At 42.5% G+C, this 13821-nt stretch overlaps 1 protein-coding gene and 1 long non-coding RNA gene across 4 annotated transcripts in view; both read left to right on the forward strand.

Moving 5' to 3' along the window:
- Positions 1–293: 293 nt before the first annotated feature.
- LOC118471416 (uncharacterized) lies at positions 294–3215 on the forward strand. The gene is made up of 3 exons (XR_004848727.2): positions 294–428; positions 630–729; positions 3146–3215. It is a non-coding gene; the product is annotated as an uncharacterized LOC118471416 (long non-coding RNA).
- A 1073-nt stretch (positions 3216–4288) lies between these two features.
- The window catches only part of cacna2d2a (calcium channel, voltage-dependent, alpha 2/delta subunit 2a), a 153219-nt gene continuing 143686 nt past the window's right edge, over positions 4289–13821 (forward strand). For all 3 annotated transcript variants that reach the window (XM_023287421.3, XM_023287422.3, XM_023287423.3), the window contains exons 1-2: positions 4289–4723; positions 11003–11084. In XM_023287421.3, the coding sequence (XP_023143189.2) occupies positions 4608–4723; positions 11003–11084 (198 nt within the window). In that variant the 5' untranslated portion in view covers positions 4289–4607. The remainder of the gene's footprint in view (positions 4724–11002; positions 11085–13821) is intronic.

The following is a 13821-nucleotide window of genomic DNA, read 5'->3' on the forward strand; positions in this document are numbered from 1 at the left end:
CTTAAAGCAGTCAAAAATAGGTGTAAAAAAACATGTTATTTCAGTATATATTCAACCAAAGATCATGTGAGAGTACAAATACTATCTGGTAGCCTATCTGAGGATATCGGCGTATCATGTTGCTTTGAACCAGACTTTTAAAATTTACAGACCTTTTTTTTAATGAATATCATAAACAAAAACTACTGAGATTCCTTTTTAGCATGTTACTTCATCTTCCCTCCCTGTGTGGCACTGATGTCTCTTTCCTCCCTTTTATTTCCACTCTCTATCCTTCTCAATCCCAGCTTTGATGTATGCATGAGGGAGGATTTCCTGAAGACCAAAGAGGCCATTACCCAGGGGCCATTAGGCCTCTAGTAGAGCATGTCAATGAGTGCTGAGTCTTGCTCTGTTTTCACATGCAGCCACTTGTCTCTGTGTGTGAGGTGGGGAGGGATTCCCTGGGGGTGATAAAATGTAGCTTTAAATGCATATATTTCTGTTGTTCTGTATTTTTTTATTATTTTTTTTACGTAACGGCACTGTTTGTGTGCCCTGCTGCAACTTGCAGCGTAGCGCCTGTTTGTCCGACTGTTGCACGTGAGGAGGCTGGGGTCATTAATTGGTGCTGTTGTTCTTTCATGCAGGCTCAGAACGCGGGGAGTGAGTCATCATCATCATCAGGATGAAACGCTCTGACATTTGAGCATGAAAGTCCCAGCGTGCCTTTCAGCTCAACATCTCTGGGTATGTTTGTGTTTTACAGTAGAGGAGGTATACGGAGCCCTGAATGGACTGAATGAGGGTTTTTCTTATTGATTTCTTTCCACAGCGTTTAGGTCATGCGTACAATAGAGAGCGAAGCAAGTAGTGAGTTTTATGCAACTAATTAGATTCTATATGTTGTTTACATTGGGATCTTTCTGATGTGGTAAGTAGATGAAAATAAATGGAAGGATAAGCTGTGAGGTGAGCAGAAAGAGGACAGAAAGGGACACACGGGGAAGATAACCTTGATGGCAGGAATCACTCTGCTGATCTCTTCAGCATCCCCCGCAGAAGACAAGGGCACACCGATGCTTCTCTACTGTGCTTTTTTTTTTTTTAAAAAAGAAAAAAAGAAGCCCTCAAAGAAAGTGTGTGGTAAATGAGTGACAGTATATCATGCTCCTGTTTTTACAGAGAGCACTTGAGAGGATCATTGAAGTTTGCCGAGAGCGCCGGGACTCTCTCTCAAGGGCAACTGGCTCTATCATCTGCGGTGAATGCGACACGCAGTCCTTCTCTAATCAGAAATATAAAATCTTAGCATTCAGCATGCTGACTATACTGGGTTTTACAGCGTGTGAAGCTTCACTTTTCTGTCCAGCACAGCAGAACATCAGCATACGGGGCCACAGAAAGAGACAGAGGAGAGAGAGAAAGATGGATAAGGTGGAGGAAAAAGGAAGATAAGCCACCAGTGTGTGTGTCTGAATGTGTGGGGTGTGTACCTTTACTGGCGACTTCCCTGAGGCCTGGAGACAGGGAAACAAGGAGTGATTAATTCTACTCCAACCTACTTGGCCTCTGTCCTGGGGAGCAGTCCCCCAGAAAGGAGGCTTGAGTCTGAAACAGAGCAGAGAAGCCCGTCTCCTTCCGCTCTACTCCCCGGATCAATACCGGATTGGCAGGTCAATCTCTTCAGGAGAAACTGTGCGACCAATCAGAGGAAACCTGTGTCGCGTAGACCCACCTCTTGTCTGCTTTTCTCACCGTTTGAAGGATCAGCAGAGCTTGAGGTCATTGATCTGTGTGTTTTCACTGAGCAGATCCTTTAGCTGGCCTGATCGATCAGCTATAATAAAGAGTGGATTCTCTATAGGCATTGCAGCGTGTTCAGTGAGATCCAAGCCCCCGGGGTGACAATCACCACTCTGTCTGCCACTCTGCTGCCCACGACCACCGCACAAATACCAAACAAATGAAAGTTAATTTGCATTTAAGGTGTGACAGAGTTGACTGTTGCACGGCCATCATACGTTGCTGCTAAAATTGGTTGCCAATTGTCCCTTGGCTCTGGCAATCGCAGCACACCCAGCGGCATGCTAACCATCCAGACATCTTTACCCCCTGATGTTTTGTTTGCACAGAATAAAAAAAAACCCTCCCTGCTCCAGACAGCTCTTTCAGAGAGACAAAACTGCACACTGTTCACTAATACAAAATTATCATTCATTTTTCCTCTCTCCAGGTCCTATGAATGAGGTAAATTGAGCCGTGTTTGCTTAATGTATGTGTGAATGGAAAGAGAGAGTAAGGTGTATCTGTGAGTCAGCAGAAATGTTCAGTGTGAGTCAGCCAGCCTACATCACTCTACCAGTATCTGTTTGTTGATATCATTAATGTCATGATGGGAAGCGGTACAGTGAATGAATGTGTGAGAGTAGCCATCAATTAAGGTTATTTTTCCTCCACAAAAGGAATAAATCAAAACACAGCTGTCTCCTGCTTCTCTGCCACAGATTTGCTCGGAACGGTGGATGAGAGGGAGTTGCTTGTTCGATATATCTCAAAAAATTTGCTTCTCTGGGGAATACGAGCAGATTTTTTCCCCCTCCTCACTTCCAGAAGAACAAGGCCAGATATTTGTTCTGACTGAATGGTCCGTGACATCTATATGCATAAGCAGGGGTGGACGGCTGCTATAGCTCTTCATGTCCTGCCATCAGGTGGGCTCTTCCTTCTCCTGCTGAGGTCTATGCCCTGCAGTGTGTCCTTTCTCCCTAAACAGCCCCGTCTTCTCTGCCGCTGAGGAGACAGAAATGCTGCACAGCAACCCTGACGACTGCTGTGTGGCTTTCTGTAGCAGAGCACCTGCATATCCCCTGCTGACTGACTGAGCCAAGGACAACACAAGCCACAAGACCGGCTGTCTCTCTGTGCCCAGCAAATGAGCTGAGAGATGTAAGGTTCCCCCCAGAAGCAGCCGAGGGGGACCAAGTGTCCTGATCCTGAGCTTCGACTGGGAGACAACTGGAATGAAAAAAAAAAAACAACAAACCTTCAGTCTTTACTCCAACTGTGTGTTTTCAGAGGCCTGTGTTGCCTGATTCCATTGTGGAGAATGAATGGCACATAAATATAAAGTTTATTGTGAGCTGAAAAATCTTTTTTTGTTTAGGCGCAAATGTGTCACACCTGGCCTCCAGTTGAAATGGCAAGATCAGAGAACAGACAGCAGTGCAGGGAAAGGTAAGAAGGCAGGTACAGGTGCACACACACACACACACACACACACACACACACACACACACACACACACACACACACACACGCACACACACACAACTACAAACAGACAGCTGATAGAGGGAGATAGTCACTTCTCCAGGGGGTAACTTCATGCTGGATTAGATTTACTCTGAGGTTTCAGTGCATCTCTCCTCCTTGTTTACCATTTAAATGAACAGCATCTGACTTGCGTCCAGGAGAAAACTTGCTCCACTAAAATCCACCCTTTATTATCAAGCTTATAATTATTCCAGCTTCCACTTAAAAGAAACACGGAGACATGCCATGTAAAGTTAAGGCCCCTCCGTCCAAATAGCTGGTGACAGCGTGAAACAGTAGTTAGGTGTCTCCAGAATGAGGTTATTAATTCTCCTTGCATCCATTTAAATGTTCATCCACTGGACCAGATGCGCTAATAAGTAGAACAAATGTAGTTGGAGAGCAGCCCCAAGGTGATCTGCAGAATGTTTACACTCCAGTTAGTATAATACCCCTCTAGAGTCATGCCTCTAATTACTAAAATAAAGCCGTGATTTCTGCTGCATAATCCCGAGTTTTTGGGGGAGCGCATGGAGAGAGTGGACATGAAGAGGAGGTGGCCTGATGCGCGCCCCCGTCTGTCGCACAGGAATATTCTGTTTGCATGGAGGAAGGGACTACTAGTGTCAACAGCTGAATCAAGTGTCAGACAAAATAAATACAGGACGTTGCACATTTGGACTTAGAACAATAAAATTCCCCTCAAAAACGTAACGCTTGAGTGGAGGCTGTGCGTCAAAAGAGGCAACATGACAATTTAAGTTCCTAAACCATGTGCAGCATCTGTGATCTCATAATAAAAACTAGGAATGAGCTCCATTAGAGGCAGTATTTGAGAGGGTCACAACATCTAAATTGAATTCATACTATAATTCTTTGAGGAAAACGGATTTCCTAGCGTCGCCAAACATGGTTTTATTGTGAAAGCCGGGATGGGGACGCTGCGCTCACGTCGTGGCCAGCTTTACTGTGTATGGCTGTTACATTGGAGACAGTGGGAGAGAGAAGGAGCAAATGTGCGCGGCGGCGGAGAGGGAGGGAGGACAGCGAGTGCGCAAATAGGCAGCCAGGCACATCAGCAGCAGCGGCAGAGCATCATCCTGATCTTCAGCTGCCAGTTCTTCCGTGTGCGTCTCCCGCTTGACATTCTCCCACTGCCGGGCTGAAGTGTCCAGAAGCCTCCGCCAAAAAACCATCACCTCTCACCACAGCACACTTTCTCGGGAGCTCGGTTATTCTTAGCTCAGCCTGCGAGCGACTGTCCTTCCGGTCCTTCTTTTATTTATCCCAGTTTCTTGAATATTTAATGGAAAATGGCGATCTGCACGCAGTCGTACGGTGTTTTCTGCCTGCTCACAATCCAAACTGTACTTATCATATGCGTCTCCACGCCAACAGCCGGGACCCACCTCTTTCCCCAGCACTACACGTAAGTACCCTGCATGGTTTTCCTTCTGGTGGGGGGCATTAAACCGGCGGAGGGGGCGCGGAGCGTGGAAGTAGGACAGGTGGCCCCCCGACGAGGCTGAACACGCGGCGCCGTGTTACCTTGGAGCCGCTGTCCGTGATGTTCCGACGCAGCGTCCGTCTCCGATGCTTGCCTTATGAATCTCCCAGCTTATGTTGTTTTTGTTGTTGTGGGCAGTGGCATTAAATGCCCAAAGTCTTCTCCAATTCGTCACAGTCATCATGGAAACAGGCTACAGGGAGCGTGCACATAAAAAGCCATCCAAGCGACAATTCAAGGGTATAAAGACACAAGCATCCTAATAAAAATAGTGTCGCATGTGGGAGAACATCCCATTTAGGCATGATCTTTAAAAAGTCCTGCACTCGCACCGTGGAAAATATCCCACCGCAGGATAACGCTGGTGTGTGTGTATGTTTTGTTTTTTTTTTTTGTTTGTTTTTTTTTACAGGATTAGTTTGTTTCAGAGAGTGAATCTGGAAATGTTACACTAGAAATTTAGACGGCGAAATTTAGACGAAATTGAGGTCGGCTGCTTTGTCCAAGAAGTGACCGCAGGCGCACAAAGTGCCAAAGCAGTCCTGAAAACTGTTGTTGGACTTTTTCAGCGTGCACCTGTTAGGGGGGGGACATAGTTTGTGGTATTATTTGAAATTTAACAGCACGCTTTCTTCTCCTGTACGAGCAATATACAACAATTTCCCCCTTTAAGGACGCACAAAGGCAACAATTTGCCACCTGTGCGTCGTCAAACTGTTCAGTGACAGGCTGACAGTAATTTCCCCTCAAATTGTACTTACAAAAAACGGAAGTAAAAATTGCTTCATGTCAGATTTTATGTCAGGTTTTTCTTTCAGTATTAAACCCCCGTGACACCAAAGTGCAACAGTTCCTCAAGTCCACGCAGCGCCGCTTCAAACGTCGCTCCTGTTTATAATAATAATCCCGCTGATCTGATGTGAACTCCGTGTGTAGCCTGCAGTGATGATTAGTCAGTCAGGTTCACAGAAATGACAGGAATCTCAATGATTCCTCTGTGATGCATCCAGCAGACGATCTTTTTAAAATCTCCGGGGCATTTGTTAATTTCATGGCCAAGGTGACTTTCAAAGGAGGAATCAGTTATCCTTTATATCACTGCCGATTGACTTCAGACCACAATTAGCTGGACCATTGATTTGATTGCTTTAGCTCTGTGAAAAGTGATGCATGTGATTTACACCTGGATTACTTTGCAAACAAAACCACATATTTTTCATACATCAGGTTATATTTATTGTATTTGAATAGCTGTGTTAAAATCTATGCTTTTTTCCATTTAGGTGCACTTAACTTGCACAATTTACTGGATTGTAGTCAGTTTTTTTAATAATACCCCTCAAGTCTGTTGGTGTCCTTGTTTGATCAGATAAGATAAATGGTCCACAGGGCTGGACATATATGTATTTCTGTATTATATCCAGTCATCCCTTGGGATTCATAAACTGGGTTTTGGGCCACCCACATCTCTGTGCTATGTGCCAGAATCTGACAGTTAATTGAAGTGTATGGGGAGCTGCTGAGGCAGTCTATCTGATGTATAGGCCTGACTCACACACACACACACACACACACACACACACACACACACACACACACACACACACACACACACACACACACACACACACACACACACACACACACACAGGTCAGAGCAAGTGGGTGTTCGAGGTCCAGCCGAGGAAGTGTGTCTGTGAGAAAGGGCAGAATGTCCTCTAGTTCATTTCCACAGCAGTGCCAAGAAAGTGTACATTTTCTCCACCTTGCCACCTAAAAAACTGGCCTGATTTTTATTTACTTTACTGGCAGTGTTGTTTGTGTGTATAAGATACTGTGTATGTGTCTGTGAGAGGCACAAAAATAAAAAGCGCACATCGGTAAGTTATTTCCATATTTCTAAATTATGTGGAGAAAATCTCTTCTGATAACCGGAAGCTAAATGGATGTTTTGACAGTTTTTCGTCGCAAAGTAAAATCTTTCCTAGGAGAGTGAAATAATCATCAGCAATTTCGCCACCTTCTGTCCCTAATAGATATTCAAATGATTGGATCCGTGGCAGCAGAAAGAACATAGTAACGTATGTGCCTGACACACAGGTCTTCCATCCAAACTCATTTCATCACTTTTAGTTCTTTTCCATAATGTTTGGCTACCATAAATTGTAATACAAGGAAAATACATCAAAAACACTGGAGGGAAATGGCAAAGTTTTGACACTACATTAGACTACAAAGAGCATCAGTAGGCTTTCATGTCGTGTGCCATGGCAACTTCCTTGTTTTTAAGAGTGATCGCAGCTTTCATAGCACAGAAGGTCTCCCAGCATTCAGTGAATGTTAGGCCTCAGTTGTGCGTAAGATTTGCCAAATAGCCGTCTTCTGATATCTTTGTAGTTGGTATTGAATGGAGAGTTCTGCATATTTGAGACTGTGAAATATTCCTCTTTGACTTACAGTCAGTCCGTGAATGTCAAATTATCATACAGTGCTTTGCAAATGTGCATTGTGCCTTTAAATGTTGTTAGGTCAGCTTCATACCATGTGTTACAACCCCGGCTCGGGGGGGGCAACATAAACAGTTGTTGGTGGTAAAATCAAATTATTTATTACAGATAAGGTTGAACAGAAATGTGCACGTTACTATACAAACTGAGGCAAAACTAAGGAAGAGGGCTGGTGGGTGCTGCTCAAATCAAAGAAAATAGCAAAACACAAAAAGAGTTCTCATAAGGAGAACTTAACACTACAATCGCGGTGGACAAAAGAAAAACGGAACAAAAAGGCTCACTAAATGGGAACTGACAAAACAAAACTTACACAGGAGTCAGCACCCCTAATCCTGGTGAAACTAGACAATAAGGAACTACCTGGAATCAAATGAGGCTGTATCAGTTTTTGATTCTAACCCTGGCCCAATTCCCTTCACACAGACACTCTTGCCTCAACCACACAGGAACACAGAATGGCACGCTGAAAGTCAGCCGCCTGGTTCAGTTGAACTGACAACTCTTTTAAAGGAGCTGGCAGTTTTTGGTTGGTCGGCCTGGTGAGCGCCGCACCAATCACTGGGCTCCTGGTCGCAGCCACACCTCTGCTGTCACGGTCCAACCAGGAAGTGGGGATCCCACAGCCCTATTTGCATAACCACAACACCTGGCCAAAACACACACACACGGGGTAGGAGGCGCTGGCCGTAACACCATGTGATGTGATGCAAGTCAGTGTATTATGGATATCAGTCTGTGTATAAGTATGTTACCGATTATATTTGATGTGTTCAATGTCCTGGAAACTTCAGGAAAGAGGAACAACAAGGCTAATATGTATCACTGTTGAGCTGATAGATGTATGGACACTTTTATTATGAACTGAGGCAAAATATTGTTTTGCTATCACAGTATTATAGTATAGATTAAAGAATATCTTTGGCTGTTTTTATTTGACTTGTGGTCCATTTTTGCCCTTAGATATATGTCTTGGAATAATACCACCCACTCCAGTGGAGGGAACATAGTGATGGTTTATGTTTGACACACAGGTTTCCCATCCAATAACATTAGATTGAAAAAAATAACACTAATAAAAATTCATATATCAATATGGTGGCAATATGCACAAAATTTATATTTGAGTAACTGTATTTTTTGATCTTATTAGTATGATGTGATACTTAAATGTAACAAATCACATGGTGACCATTTGAACTGATGGTTATACCATCATGTCAGATATTTAATTCAATTCAGTTATAGTTCAGTTTGATTTATATAGCGCCAATTCACATTGTGTTTCATCTCAAAGCAAATAGTCACATAGTCAGGTGAAAACCTTACAAAATTATACAGTGCAGAACACCAAATGCAAGGTTTCCGTTTCTTTGAACAGCACTTTGCCACATTAAGAAGAAAAAACTCCTCTTTGCCAGGAAGAAACCTCCAGCAGACACAGTCTCAGTCTCAAAGGAACATGTATATCATGCATGCGTTCAGATTTAGTTCATTGTCAACTTATTATTTATTAGCAGATGAGATCTGTGACTCACAATATCTTCATATGAGAAATTTGCCACTATTGTATGTGACAGATGATACAGAGAGATGATAAACAGTAAGCAGTGCCTACTGTAATTCTAGCTTTGTGAACTGAACAAGGACTTCCCTTACCTGCTCGGTTATCAAATTCTCTTTTTCCCATTTTTTTGTGTAAGTTCAACATTGCATGAAACCACCAATAGCAAGGATGTGCAATGATATTAGCATCATCATCAGTATCTGCTGATAAAGGTTAGAAAATTAAATATTGAAGTTTACAGTTTTGCTTGAAATATAAATATAATGCATTTTACATGTAAGTTGAAGTTATTTTTCCCAGTGAATGTGCGCATTTGAAAAGTTTTATGTCTGCATCTGCCAGGGAGCCATCAAGATAAGAGTGGACATAATATTTTAATTCTGCTACAGGAGAGACTTGGTGTTATCTATAATTAGGTGTAAAAGTATGTGAATATATCAGTATTGGTAAATGGCTAAAATAAACTGAAAAGTATTTACTTATTCAGTCTAAGAAAAAATCCAATATTGTGCATCCCTGACTATAGCGATACTCAGAGTATTATCAATATCAAATAAAAAATTTTTGGATTATTAAGTGGGTGATTGACAATGTGTGTGTGATATTGCAATATGGAAATACTAACTACTAAAACAGGGCAGTGTGTATACATATAAGTGCATGTATATACACAGAATATATATATGTGTGTGTGTGTGTGTGTGTGTTATAGATACTGGCTTTTTGTCCCCACAAGGAAGGCAAATCCCCATAATGTCAGTGTGTAAACAGATATATATCCCCACAACATGAGTACTTGCCCATGCACACATGTGGCTATATATATATATATATATATATATATATATATATATATATATATATATATATATATATATATGTATATATATATGTATATATATATATATATATATATATTGTGTGTGTGTGTGTGTGTGTGTGTGTGTGTGTGTGTGTGTGTGTGTGTGTGTGTGTGTGTGTGTGTGTGTGTAGCATGTAGACTAAAGAAGTTGCATAAGAGCTGTGCCTGGCTCGAGGATAAAGGTACGTCCCTCACTGTTAGTGTCACTGCGTCCTGCTCGGCTCTGTTCTCACTGTAAATTTGTTTTCATCTCATATTGAGGTGACCTTTTCATAGAGGGTGGCCCCTCCACAGCGGCCCCCCTCTGTACCCCTTTTGTAGACCCGCTTGCTTTCTCTTCATCTTGTCCCCATAAACACACAGACACACACTCGCCGGTGTGTTTGCGCTGCTGTTACTCTCCTGATGAAGCCCGCTCCGGCTTGGTGATTATAGACAGCGCTGTCACTGCTTGGCAGATTTGTGCAATTTAATAAATCTGTCTTCCCTCTTGTCTTCTGAGCAAATCTGACATTTAAAGATGACATTTGTCTCCGTCATCATATTATAAGAAAAACGACTGTGTTGTGTTGTGCTGTTGATGCTAGTGATTAGCTATCTGCAGGCTGCCGAAAGGAAAAGGTTGGCACGGAATCAGTGGTTGTCTAGCAAACACATGACAGAATTTATTCATCTGATTGTTTTTTTTTTTTTTTCCAGTGAGAATTTCTGCTCAGCTTTTCACATGGATTGTTCAGTATGTATCCAGCTTGGCAGTTTGGACCCCGCTGCTGCTGTAAAATGATCTAGTAAAAATCTTGATCCATTAAGTCATTTGTTGCTCGCTGCGAGATATACAGTGATGAGCTCCAGCCGTTTGATCTCTTAATTCCAAACTTGGCTCTGTCTAACGGAGATCAGCTCCTGCTTAGGGTGCACTTCTGTCAGACCTGAGCAGTTTTATTGCAGACAGGCACGTTCGCTGCCAGTCCTGCCAGGGCTGACCAGATATATGCAAGATGTGATGGAGAGAGAAGGCGCTGATGACTAACCCAGACATTAGCAGAGATAGGACAGGGATACTTCCAGATAGCGATCCGGTACGGGGGCAGAGTGTGGCGGTTTGCCAGCAGAAAGAGAGCTACACAAAGATGGGGATAGACTCACTGCCCCATTTTCTACAGATGCACTCACTCAGTGACAGAGAAATGAATGCTTGTGTGATGACATGTTCAGGTGATCGTGTCGAGAAATGCAGATTGAAAAGGTCTAAATTTATTTTTCAGAATGATTCACTGGGCCGGACGCATTGAGAAGGAGCTGGAAAAGGTCCTGCAGCACGTCACTGGAACTCAGCAGATGAGATCGGTAAGTTGACGTCACACTTGCATGTGATGCCCTGCATTTCCCTGCATTATTAATCAGTAAGATTTCACTGGGCTACGTTGTACAACGTAAGTGTGTCTTTGAGGCAATGGGGTTGTTTGAGCGCTGCAGGAAATGTCGATATTTTTCTGACTTTTACATTTTAGTTTTAAAATATATTGTCTGAGATAATTTCACTCAGAGATAATTGTGCTTTTTTCAGTGTAAATCCGCTTTTTTTCTTCATGAATTTCCTGGAGCCAGATCTCCCTCCTGATACCTCCAGAAACTGAAACCTCTGAATTGATTATTCTTAATCTTGACTCTTATGAAACAAGGGTTTTAAAGTGAAGCTACTCCGGGGAAGAAAATGGAATGATTTCGACCAAATGACCCACTTTTTTCCACTTGTTTTAAGACACATTGGATTTTAAAGTTATGAGACTGAATTTCCTGTTGAAACAGAGACACTTAGCAGAGCACGGTGCTGGTTGTTTGTGTGTGCATCCCCGCTACGAGTATTTGTGTAACACGTGTTTGCAGAGCAGATGGTTGAGCATCGTGTGATTGACACTGTTTCACAATACTTGGGCCATGTGCGCATGTTTGCCATGCTTCCAGGGTTTGTAATGCAACCTGAGATAAATGCTTCGTTATTGCTGTATGGGTGAGTGTGATTCATCCAGCCGGTACGGTGCCTGTGGCTTTAATGCTAGCAGTAACAGTGGTTAGTGTGATGGCTGTTAGTATGGTGGTGACATTGATGGATCCCAGAGAGGAGGAAGTGAGCTGACAGGGATCGTGCTGGTGTAAAGGGTAATGACCATTAGTGGATATCAGGCAGACGCTCAGACTGCATGATACAGAGAGGTCGATTTTTAGCACTCATCCAGTGTAAACAAAACATAACAGAGAGTGTTTACCCATCAAAATATTTACCTTTCGCAAGTTTGTGCAAATATTTTTTTCTATACTCTCACTGAGGAGCGTGGATATCTATACGGCAGTAGACTTCTAAAATAATGTTACACATTGGTTCAAGGTGAAAGTGTGTTGCTGCTGTTTGATAATAAAAAAAAAATGTATCTTCCAGAATGTTGTCATTCCACAAGCTATGAAAAACAATATTGATTTAAGCTCAGTGTTGATGCACTTTGGAGATAACCTAGTGGGTTTTTGAAGAGGCTTTATCAGCCTAAGAGGTAGGGGAATTTTCTCAGCCCATAAGGAAGCACGTCATCCTTCAACTTATCTCAAAGGTTAATACAATCATGAAACTCAGACTCACTGTTTTCACCACAAGACAATTGTCTTCTGTGGGTTGCATCCTCCGTTCAACTCACACAGCTCAATTTACACGCACAGTTTGGTAGCGTGAAAGTCTAGGGCTACAACTGATTATTGTTTTATTTTTCTTACATTTTCATTGACTTTCCAATCATTTTCTTGATAATTCACTGCACCAGTTGTTCTATAAAATGTTAGAAAACAGTAAAAAACGTGTCTTTTCTGTCACACAACACAAAGAAAATTAGCAAATTCTTACTGGAGCATGTTTGGTCTCAGTAAGCAGTTAGTGATCGAGCTTCTGTTGACTGATCAAACTGAGCTATTAGTTATCTGATCTAATCTGTCTGGTGATTAATTAACTGTACAGTTGTTGTTTTTGGTATTTAGAGGAATGCGTTGTACTTTTAGTTCGGATATTTCACGGCGTCTGTTCACTGCTTATTCTAAAACCGGGACATATGTAGCTGAATGATCCTGAGCTTAATGAGTCCTAAAGCTGAGATGTGGTGTTGACATGATGTTAAGTGCTTCATGGGATTTAACTTGTGTGGATTTAATCTAATTTACACAACAAGTGATGGAAGTTTTGTTTCTTTTTTTCTCTGTGGGCCAAACCCAATGAAGCTGGTGTCTCTTTTACAGCGTCCATCCTGGTGATGTCTTGTGTTGGGTGCCCATATGGCTGGATGTGCATGTGTATGTGCTGGTCTGACTGTGTGCACAGACCGGGTGTGAAAGAACATTTATCATTGCCCCAAACAGGAGTCGTCACAGGGTGTGCTAAATGGCCCAGCGTGCCTAGAAAAGCCATTTTCTAAATGGATGCCTCTCTCTATACGTGTGTCTGATAGAAATCTTCCCAGGGCTATGCCGGCTGGTAACAAGATTGCCTCCCTCTGCGCCCCCTTCCTCTTCATGCGCAGTTTATTCTCACTGACAAAAAATGTAGAGTGTGTGCAAATTATTTCTGAGTTTGTCTTACATGGAAAGAGACAAGGAAACTAAGTTGAATATGATGCAGTTTCTTCGATTCCCCCTCAGTTTGTGTGAGTTTCTGTGATTTTATTTTAACTGACAAGCAGGGTGGCAGGTGAAGGAGTAGTGGAGGCCAAGACAGGGCAGCACAGAAAAACATCAGATACATTTGGAATTGGTTGACTTAAAGACAGCAATACTGAGATGTACAATATTTCAATGTGTGTGTGTTGTTTTTTTTTTTAAATAATAATCAAATTTTTCGAATGCCTAAAATCAAATTCTAATATAATCTGCCCAGGTTTGGTCAAGATGATATTTTTGCCCTGGGGGAGTGAAAGTAAGATAGAGAGTGAGTGATGTATCGGAGGAGTTGAAAGTTTCGAATGAAGAGTGTGGAGCTCAGATAGACAAGGAGAGTGGGCGGCTTTTAGAGCGGAGGAGGAGGGTTCTTTAGAGAGAGAGAGGATGAAGA

The sequence above is a fragment of the Amphiprion ocellaris genome, chromosome 5 (genome assembly GCF_022539595.1).
Source record: "Amphiprion ocellaris isolate individual 3 ecotype Okinawa chromosome 5, ASM2253959v1, whole genome shotgun sequence".
NCBI lineage: Eukaryota > Metazoa > Chordata > Actinopteri > Pomacentridae > Amphiprion > Amphiprion ocellaris.